Below are 10,906 nucleotides of genomic sequence, written 5' to 3' on the forward strand. Positions count from 1 at the left end.
AAATTCCTCCCCATCCAGAGTCCCTGCCCTCAGCGATTTCCAGTCTATACCAGGGAAATTGAAGTCTCCCACTACAACAACCCTATATTTCCTGCACCTATCCAGTACCTCCTGACATATCCATTCTTCCACTTCCCTTGGGCTGTTGGGGGGCCTGTAGTACACCCCCAACATAGTGACTGCGCCTTTCCTGTTTCTAAGCTCCACCCAGAGTGACTCGTTACACGACTCCTCTGAATTGTCCTCCCTCTGCACCGTTGTAATATGCTCTCCAACTAATACCGCTACTCCCCCACCTCTTTTGGCCCCTCCTCTGTCTCGCCTAAAACACTTGTACCCTGGAATATTCAGCTGCCAGTCCTGTCCCTCTTTCAACCAAGTCTCTGTCACCGCAACCACATCCAAATTCCTCGTTGTTTAACTGGAGTGAGACTGGGGGAGAGAGTCTTAGCAGGAGTGCTGAGAGTAAGCTAAGAAGTGATTTAATTATTTATTTATTCATTTAAGGGTATTCCTAGTATATTTCGCGGGCTTTTTTCAGGGTTTTGAATTGAGGAAGTGAGGTCAGCTGAAGGGGATTCTGGGAGGTTGAGTCTTAGTATAAAAGGCAGTTACCTGGGGGGTTCGCTGGGAGCATAAAAAACCGGCTGCACTATACAGCGGGCAGCGTCGGGAGCGGGCAAAGAGGAAAGACATAGCTGGTCTTTCAGCAGCTGAACCTGATGGTGGGCTGGACTCATTTTCCCCCTTTTGTATGGTAGCACAGTGGTTAGCACTGCTGCCTCACAGTGCCAAGGACACAGGTTCGATTCCCAGCTTGGGTCACATGCTGTGCAGAGTTTGCAAGCCTGTTCTAGATAGTAGTCAGGGTTTGGAAAGAGTTGCCTAAGGTGCCTTGGTGAGTTCCTGCAGTGTATCTTACGGATTGTTCACAGAGCTATATTGTGCGCCGGTGGTGGAGGGATTGAATGTGGATATGGTGCCAATCAAGCAGGTTGCTTTGTCCTGAAGGTGTGCAGCTTCGAGTGTTGCTGGAGTTGCACCCATCCAGGTCATTGGAGAGTATTCCATCACACACCTGATTTCTGCCTTGTAGATGGTGAACATGGGGAGTCAAGAGGTGAGTTACTTGCTGTAGGACTCCTAGCCTTTGATCTGCTCTTGTTGTCACAGTATCTATATGGCTAGTCCAGTTCAGTTTCTGGTCAATGGTAACCCCCCCTGGATGTTGATAGTGGGAGATTCGGCGACGGTAATGCCATTGAATGTCAAGGGGAATTGTTCAGATGCTTTCTTGTTGGAGATGGTCATTACCTGGCACTTGTATGGTCAGCGCAGGCCTAAATATTGCCCAGGTCCTGATGCATTTGAACATGGACTACTTCAGTATCTGCAGAGTCACGAATGGTGCTGAACATCCCCACTTCTGACCTAATGATGGAAGGAACGTCATTGACGAAGAGGCTAAAGTTTGGGCCTAGGACAAATGACTAATACATTCAAAGAAAGTGAAAGTGAATTGTTTCTTTAATTACATTTATTCAAACATATCAAAATGGTCTTCAATGCTTTCTAATTAAAACATGCCAATTACCTGTGAATGAACCATGTGTATAGAGATGCCTATGACGATCCTATCTCGTATCTCTCTTTATAACAAATTGGATTTTAGGATTTTCAGAAGTCAAATCTACTAAATTACCCCATTATCTGAAATTTCAATATAATTTATAACAAGTGAAAAGAACAGACTCAATCACCAGTAACATTTTCCAAAGTGCCCTGAACGAATAACCTGTTAGGTTTACAAAAGATGCTAACTTGGAAGTATATTGCTTACATATTTATAGCTCGGATGAAAGTTAGTTGAATTCACTTCATTTCTCCATCAAAATTGTCCGTTGTGCATTTCCTCGTGAGGATGCCAGAGGAACTTGGTTAGTAAAATGTGACCCTTGATGATAAATCTCCACAGCTTGAGAACGACAGTCTTTTTAAGCGATTGATAAGATGAAGTTATGTGAGCGTGTCCTCGTTTCGAATATACTCGCCAACATCAGCCTGGTGAAATACAACAATTGCCATAGGGTCCACTTTCCGGCACTCCTGGGTCGACTTTGCAGCAACTCCAAAGCCCTTCAGAAATAATTCAAGAATGTTTTATACGCTGTGAATTAAATAATTTGACACAACACACAAGAACACAAGACAAGAAAATAGAAGCAGTAGGTCACCAGGCCCTTTACGCCTGCTCCGCCATTCAATACGATTATGGCTGATCTATGACAGCCTCTGCTGCTTTTCTGTACCGTTTTCCTTTAGCCCTCTATTCCCTAATCTATCAAATATTTATCCACCTTCATTGTAAATACTTCTAATGATTCAGCCTCCACTACCCTTTGGGGCAGAGAATTCTAGAGATTCACTACCCTCAGAAGAAATTTCTATGCATCTCAGTTTTAAATGATCGGTCCTTTATCTTGTAGCTATCCCCTCTTGCTCGAGACTCTCCCACGAGTGAAAACATCTCACCATCTACCCTGTCAAGCCCACTCAGGATCTTATATGTTTGAATAAGGTCACCCCTCACTCTTTTAAGATCCAAGGAACACAGACCCAGACTATTTAGTCTCTTGATGGGACAATCATCTCATCCCAGGAATTAGCCAGGTGAATCTTCATTGGACTGCCTCCACCATTATTATATCCTTTTTAAGGTCAAAATACCATTTGCCTTCTTGACTACTTTTTGGACCAGCTTGCTAGCTTTTTGTGATTCATGCACTAGAACACCCTCTGTAATTCACTTACCTGCAGTCACTCTCCATTTAGATAATAATCTGTCAACTAAGACAACAGCTTAGTGTTCATCAGATTCCTGTTGCTACTCAAAAAGCCAGAAGGATAAACAACAGATGTCAACATTGTGAATCATAACCCTGAAGTTGATTAGTGTTGTAAAAAATAATCAAACGCTCAGAAAATTATTTTACTCAGTCCCTTTAGCTTGGAGGTAGAAAGTGCACGAACTAAAAATAAACTAATTTTAGACTCAAATTAGATCAGACAGCTATATTTAGGACCATTCATGATAGAGTTAACTTACTTGATTTCAGATTGTGAAGCAAATCTTAGAAAATTAATGTTAAATGTCACTGCAGCCAATAAAATAGTAATATCTTAAGAGTGAACCATGATATATGGGCCCAGAACTCCGGAGGTGTCCCAGAAAATGCAGTGGGGTATTCCCTCTCGGAAGACTCCACACAATCACCACATGGGATTTGCCCGGGAAGTTCAAATTTCCATTAGACAATGACTCTGCACATGGAACGATTCAATACTCCAATTTCTGAGACTTCAGATGGTTCTGATCCACCCAATAGAAGTTACCCAGGAAACCTTAGACGGATTAAACCACTTCCAACTCCTCTGGGTAACCATAATACTGACCAACCCCCCCACCAGCCCTCCCGACTTCCCGTTCCCATTGACCTCCCCCCAGCTCCTGGTTACCCATCGGACCCCACGTCCACACTGCCCCCCTTGCCCACCCGAGTACCCTCCCACCCCCAACTCCTTCATCCTCGACTATCGTCGCAACTGACCAACACCCCACCACCCATTCCACTGACATCTAACTCCGCCCCCCCCACTCCCACGACTACTCTTCTGACCTCCTTCCCATCCCCGACCTGCAAGCTGACTGAGTTACAGCAGCTAATGCTACAAAAACAGGCATGGTTTCACTTCCCCCGATGCTACTGGCCCATACTGATGGGACTCTGGAGCTGATGCGCTGGACATTCCTCACGGAGTCCGGATTGGAAGTTTGGGCAAGTAATTTGCAACTCTCAATGTGGGCAAGTAAAAAGGAGCGACACTCTGATTGTGATTGTTACTCCTTGGTAACTCTCATTATGGTGAGAGTTTGTCTATTTTACTCCCTCTAAAATAATGGTGCTGGTTACGTTTCAGTTGTTGTTGAGGGGCAGACAAGCCATTCTCTTACCAATGGAACGTCAGCCATGGAGTATACAACTACGCCTTGGTATTGGGCTGTGCTTTCTGTAATCCGGCCCAAACCAGATTTCAATATATGGTTTCCGTACAGGAAAGATTGTTCTGTTCCAGGTTTCACCCACACTTTATACTGAAACAAAAAGAAACAATTACCATGCATATCTGCACAATTTAAAATATGATAGAAATAAGAATGAAGGCACACATGCATTCTCAAATATTCAGCATTCTAATGTTCATGAAATACACAGAATCAGAGAGTCCTTACAGTGCAGAAGGAGGCCATTCGGCCCATCAAGACCGCACCAACCACAATCCCACCAGGCCCTATTCCCGTAACCCCACATATTTACCCTGCTAATCCCCCTAACGCTAGGTTCAATTTACCCTGCTAATCCAATGTGGACTTTAAGAAAGAGGTTGTGCTGGAATCTTTGAATGGCATCAAGATAGATAAGTCGTCGGGTCCGGATGGGATGTACCCCAGGTTACTGTGGGAGGCGAGGGAAGAGATTGCAGAGCCTCTGGCGATGATCTTTGCATCGTCGATGGAGACGGGAGAGGTGCCGGAGGATTGCGGATGTGGTTCCTATTTTCAAGAAGGGGAATAGAGATAGCCCAGGTAATTACCGACCGGTGAGTCTAACCTCAGTGGTTGGTAAACTGATGGAGAAGATCATGAGGGACAGGATATATGAGCATTGAGAGAGATTTAGTATGCTCAAGAATACTCAGCATGGCTCTGCCAAGGGCAGATCGTGCCTTACGAGCCTGGTGGAGTTCTTCGAAAATGTGACTAAACACATTGACGAAGGGAAGGCAGTAGATGTGGTTTATATGGATTTTAGCAAGGCGTTCGATAAGGTCCCCCATGCAAGGCTTCTAGAAAAAGTGAGAGGGCATGGGATCCAAGGGGCTGCGGCCCGGTGTTGCCGGGACTTGAGAAGCTGAGTTACAGAGAGAGATTGAATAGGTTGGGACTTTATTCCCTGGAGCGTAGAAGATTGAGGGGAGATTTGATAGAGGTGTATAAGATTTTGATGGGTATAGATAGAGTGAATGCAAGCAGGCTTTTTCCGCTGAGGCTAGGGGAGAAAAAAACCAGAGGGCATGGGTTAAGGGTGAAAGGAGAAAAGTTTAAAGGGAATATTAGGGGGGGCTTCTTCACGCAGAGAGTGGTGGGAGTGTGGAATGAGCTGCCGGATAAAGTGGTAAATGCGGGGTCACTTTTAACATTTAAGAAAAACTTGGACGGGTTCATGGATGAGAGGGGTATGGAGGGATATGGTCCAAGTGCAGGTCAGTGGGACTAGGCAAAAAATGGTTCGGCACAGACAAGAAGGGCCAAAAGGCCTGTTTCTGAGCTGTAATTTTCTATGGTTCTATGATGGATCCAGAACTGGCTTGCCCAAAGGACAGTAAGAAGTCTCACAACACCAGGTTAAAGTCCAACAGGTTTATTTGGTAGCAAATACCATAAGCTTTCGGTGCACAGCTCCTTCGTCAGATGGAGTGGTTATCTCGTCTGCATGGTTTCCCCAATGTACCATGCCTCGGGACATCCTTTCTTGCAGCGTATCAGGTAGACAACGTTGGCCGAGTTGCAAGAGTATGTACCGTGTACCTGGTAGATGGTGTTCTCACGTGAGATGATGGCATCCGTGTCGATGATCCGGCACGTCTTGCAGAGGTTGCAGTGGCAGGGTTGTGTGGTGTCGTGGTCACTGTTCTCCTGAAGGCTGGGTAGTTTGCTGTGGACAATGGTCTGTTTGAGGTTGCGTGGTTCTTTGAAGGCAAGTGGGGGTGTGGGGATGGCCTTGGCAAGATGTTCGTCTTCATCAATGACATGTTGAAGGCTCCGGAGGAGATGCCGTAGCTTCTCCGCTCCGGGGAAGTACTGGACGACGAAGGGTACTCTGTCCACCGTGTCCCGTGTTTGTCTTCTGAGGAGGTCGGTGCGGTTTTTTGCTGTGGCGCGTCGGAACTGTTGATCGATGAGTCGAACGCCATATCCTGTTCTTATGAGGGCATCTTTCAGCGTCTGGAGGTGTCTGTTGCGATCCTCCTCATCTGAGCAGATCCTGTGTATTCGGAGGGCTTCTCCGTAGGGGATGGCTTCTTTTACGTGTTTAGGGCGGAAGCTGGAGACGTGGAGCATCATGGACTTTAACCTGGTGTTGTGAGACTTCTTACTGTGCTTACCCCAGTCCAACGCCGGCATCTCCACATCATGACTACCATCGTTGCCCAAAGGAGGCAGAGAGTGGGTATAGATGGGTCTTTTTCTAAATGGAGGTCGGTCACCAGTGGTGTGCCCCAGGGATCTGTTCTGGGACCCTTGCTGTTTGTCATTTTCATAAATGACCTGGATGAGAAAGCTGAGGGATAGGTTGGTACGTTTGCCGACGACACGAAGGTTGGTGGGGTTGTGGATAGTCTGGAGGGATGTCAGAAGTTACAGAGGGACATAGATAGGATGCAAGACTGGGCGGACAAGTGGCAGATGGATTTCAACCCAGATAAATGCGTCGTGGTCCATTTTGGTATGTCAAATGGGATGAAGGAGTACAATATAAAGGGAAAGACTCTTAGTACTGTAGAGGATCAGAAGGACCTTGGGGTCCGGGTCCATAGGACTCTGAAATCGGCCCCGCAGGTGGAGGAGGTGGTTAAGAAGGCGTATGGTGTGCTGGCCTTTATCAATCGAGGGATTGAGTTTAGGAGTCCAGGGATAATGATGCAGCTATATAAGACCCTCGTCAGACCCCACTTGGAGTACTGTGCTCAGTTCTGGTCGCCTCACTATAGGAAGGATGTGGAAAAGATTGAAAGGGTGCAGAGGAGATTTACAAGGATGTTGCCTGGATTGAGTGGCATGCCTTATGAGGATAGGCTGAGGGAGTTTGGTCTTTTCTCCTTGGAGAGACGAAGGATGAGAAGAGACCTCATAGAGGTGTATAAGATGTTGAGAGGCATAGATCGGGTGGACTCTCAGAGGCTTATTCCCAGGGTGGAAATGTCTGCTACGAGAGGACACAGGTTTAGGGTGCTGGGGGGCAGGTACAGGGGAGATGTTAGGGGTAAGTTTTTCACACAGAGGGTGGTGGGCGAGTGGAATCGGCTGCCGTCAGTGGTGGTGGAGGCGAACTGAATAGGGTCTTTTAAGAGACTCCTGGATGAGTACATGGAGCGTAATCGGATGGAGGGTTATAGGTAGGTCTAGAAGGTAGGGATGTGTTCGGCACAACTTGTGGGCCGAAGGGCCTGTTTGTGCTGTAGATTTTCTATGTTCTATGTTTCTATCCCCAACACTAGAGTCAATTCACCATGGCCAATCCACCTAACCCGCACATCTTTGGACTGTGGGAGGAAATTAGAGCACCCAGAAGAAACCCATGCAGACACGGGGAGAATGTGCAAACGCCACACACAGTCACCTGAGGCCAGAATTGGACCTGGGTCCCCAGCGCTGCGAGGCAGCAGTGCTAACCATTGTGCCATCGTGCCGACCCATTTCAACAATGTATCAACAGTTTCAGCATTGCCCAGATTAAAATAGCACCAAATTTCCATTCCTCAGACCAGGAGACATAGGAACAGAATTTGGCCATTCAGCCCATCGAGTCTGCTCCGCCATTGAATCATGGCTGATAAAGCTTCTCAGCCCAATTCTCCCACTTTTTCACCATAAACTTTGATCCCCTCATCAATCAAGAACCTATCTCTGTCTTAAATGCACTCAATGACCTGGTCTTCACAGCCACACTTGTGCAGTAAAGCCTGAAAATCCAGAAGCTGCTGTATGAGTTGCCCTGCCCCTCCTTCACTGCACAGTTATCAGGCCCATAGATTCAGCATCAAATTACATGAGGTCGCAGTACTCAGTCACTAAACATGACAGAAAAGTTTAGGGATACTGCATTTAGCCTCAGTTCCTTCATCTCGATCATTGATGTATAAAGTGAAAAGTCGTGGTCCTAACACTGACCCCTGCGGAATTCCACTAGTCACCGGCTGCCATCCAGAAAAAGACTTCTTTATCCCCACTCTCTGCCTTTTACCAGTCAGCCAATCTTCTATACATGCTAGTCCCTTGCTTCTAACACCACAGGCGCTTATCTTACTCAGCAGTCTCCTGTGTCAAAGCCCTGCTGGAAATCCAAGTAGATAACATCCACTGGCTCTCCTTTGTTTAAAGGAGAGCCAGTGGATCGCCACCTCCTCAAAAGATTCTAACAGATTTGTCAGGCATGACTGCCCCGTGATGAAACCATAGTGACTTCGCCCTATTCAGTTATGCTTCTACCAGTTAATAGAACACCACATCACCTACCTTAGCATAAGGAGCAAGATAGTCGAGCGCTGTAACGTGAAGTCGAAATTTTAAAGTTTTGGTGAATTTTCCAAAGCAGGTTCCCAACGAAACAAGTTTATCACGAGATATATTTGTTGCCAATTTCAGGATTTTCTCACTACAACAGAAAATACAAAAATTTCAGGTAAGTGTAAGTGTGATATTTTGTGACAATGTCCTTTCAGGCAATTCCTACACAAATAAATCTTATTTTAAGAAACCCTTAATTAGAGCCATTATGTAATACATGCTTTCACAAATGTTCATTCTGCTCTTCTGCACAAATTCATTGTGCCTCATCCTTAAATGGATTCATTCCTCAATTCCCCAACCTCCAATATACTTCAGCTGAAATCTCTTCCTCCCTCAAGGCCAGCAGCACAGGAATAAAAATTTGTTTCACTTCTCACCTGACGTAATAAACACGATCTTTGTGTAAACGGAAGCAGTAGGTTCCATCCGGACGATCCACCAGTAATTTAATATTCTCTCCAATACTGAAAATAGTCAAACATTATAAAATGAGAGCAGAAATTAAAGTGCCTTGTTGCTTTTGTGTTCCAAAGGTAGTGTTCTATTTGCCAAACAGTACTTAAAAGACGACGATACAAGAACCAGTACATAGTGTAGAGATATAACTGCCCACTAAAATGATTAATAACTTGTAAAAGTGCCCACTTACAACTATGAGAAGTTTAGGACCAATGGAATCTTGCGAAAGAAAACCTTAATAATGCACAATGAGGATTTTTTTTTAAAAAAAGCAAATAAGGCAACGCAAAACAATACGACACAATTTTATGTCAACATACCAGTAAGTTTTAAGTTTATTTGTGTCACAAGTAGGTTTACATTAACACTGCAATAAAGTTACTGTGAAAATCCCATAATCGCCACACTCCGGCGCCTGTTCAAGTACACGGAGGAAGAATTTAGCATGGCCAATGCACCTAACCAGCATGTCTTTCGGACTGTGGGAGGAAACCGGAGCAAACCCACACAGACGTGGGGGGAACATGGAGACTCTGCACAGACAGTGACCCAACTGGGTCCCTGGGGCTATGAGGCAGCAGTGCCAGATTCAGGAGTCAGTGCTCGCACATTTCTGGCATATGGATTTTCCAACAGCATTCAACACGTATTTATTGTGGCTTTTTTAATTGAGTTCTCTGCTCATCAAGATGATTGTATATTGGTGCTGGGAAATAAATATTTTTCATTTCAAGATTGTTGAAATTAAGCACTCCAAGATCGGCACTGTGGGATGAGATGCATCATAACTGCCACTACTCTGTCCCAGCAACATGCATCAGTCCAAAGTCTTTTTCTTAAACAAAATGCTCCCAATATTAAGTGTAACACGAACTAAAATATCCCAGTAGCTGGAAATCTAAGTTTCAGCCACATTGTTAAATCTCCAAAAGCTTCTTCCGGATTGGACAACAAGTAGCGCATAGAATAGAATCCCTACATTGCAGAAGACAGCCATTTGGCCCGTGGAGTCTGCACCAACTGGGTGGGAGAGGATCCCACCCAGGCCTTTTCACATAAGCCCACATACTTATCCCGGGGACAATTTAATCATGGCCAATCCACCTGACCTGCACGTCTTTGGAGTGTGGGAGGAAACCGGAGCACCCGGAGGAAACCCACGCAGACACGGGGAGAATGTGCAAACTCCACACAGCCAGTGACCCGAGCCGGGAATCGAATCCACTGGAGCTGTGAAGCAGCAGTGCTAACCACTGTGTCACTCCTGTACGTAATATATATACACATACATATATATGTATATAAATATACACACATGTACATACATATATACACACGTATGTATAATGGTGGATCCCACCCACCCCTCTACATCTCTTAAGCCTGGATTCCTCCTCTGAGCCAAGGCACCCACAGAGATTCGGGCAACCACTGAACACCGGGATATTCCGGTACAATAAACCGGCAGCAGCCCCCAGTCCCCGGCCTCACTATTTGGCCAGTTTCTCGAACAGGAGCCGGGTCTCTTCCTCCGTCAGCGGCCTCATCTCCAACCCGCACGCGCTCAGCCGAACCGGAACCGGAACTAGGGCGACCACCGGGCCGGAACCGGAAACCGTGCCGTAACGCAGGGCAACCACCGGGCCAGGATCGGAAACTGGGCCGTAACCAGGGCAACCACCGGGCCAGGATCGAAAACTGGGCCGTAACCAGGGCAACCACAGGAACCCAGCCTCGCAAATCCTTGAGAAAATAATTAAATTGCAAATTTAAAACGCCGCTGCTGAATTGTGTGGCGCTTTTAAACAGCGGAAATTTTTTAAAAAAAATAATTTGTCGCTATTGGGCAATGGGAGGGATATTGGTGCAACATTTAATTATAAATTGCGACGAGCACACTGGCTGTGGTTCTGTCCGGTTAAAGTGTCACCATGAAGCAGGCTGTCTTGGCCAGCGGTGTTGACAGATTGTGTGCGGCCCGGCCTCGGAACTCTTCTCTCGGTCTGGGGGTGCAGCCCGGAGGGTTTATCGCCGCCG

General features: G+C 46.1%; 1 protein-coding gene across 1 annotated transcript; it reads right to left on the minus strand.

Moving 5' to 3' along the window:
• Nucleotides 1-1,509: 1,509 nt before the first annotated feature.
• nip7 (NIP7 nucleolar pre-rRNA processing protein) lies at nucleotides 1,510-10,850 on the minus strand. The gene is made up of 5 exons (XM_078210728.1): nucleotides 10,361-10,850; nucleotides 8,788-8,874; nucleotides 8,357-8,495; nucleotides 4,013-4,153; nucleotides 1,510-2,136 (listed from the first exon to the last, which is right to left on the minus strand). The coding sequence occupies exons 1-5, from the start codon at nucleotides 10,414-10,416 to the stop codon at nucleotides 2,017-2,019; spliced, it is 543 nt and encodes a 180-aa protein (XP_078066854.1). The 5' UTR covers nucleotides 10,417-10,850; the 3' UTR covers nucleotides 1,510-2,016.
• Nucleotides 10,851-10,906: the final 56 nt, after the last annotated feature.

This window comes from Mustelus asterias, chromosome 4 (assembly GCF_964213995.1).
Source record: "Mustelus asterias chromosome 4, sMusAst1.hap1.1, whole genome shotgun sequence".
NCBI lineage: Eukaryota > Metazoa > Chordata > Chondrichthyes > Carcharhiniformes > Triakidae > Mustelus > Mustelus asterias.

Coding starts and splice junctions, on each gene's coding strand:
- nip7 (XM_078210728.1), bottom strand. CDS start 10,416: ATGAGGCCGCTGACGGAGGAAGAGACCCGGCTCCTGTTCGAGAAACTG. Junction 8,496..8,787: donor GATCGTGTTTATTACGTCAG/GTGAGAAGTGAA, acceptor TTTCTGTTGTAG/TGAGAAAATCCTGAAATTGG. Junction 4,154..8,356: donor ATCTTGCTCCTTATGCTAAG/GTAGGTGATGTG, acceptor TTTTTGTTTCAG/TATAAAGTGTGGGTGAAACC.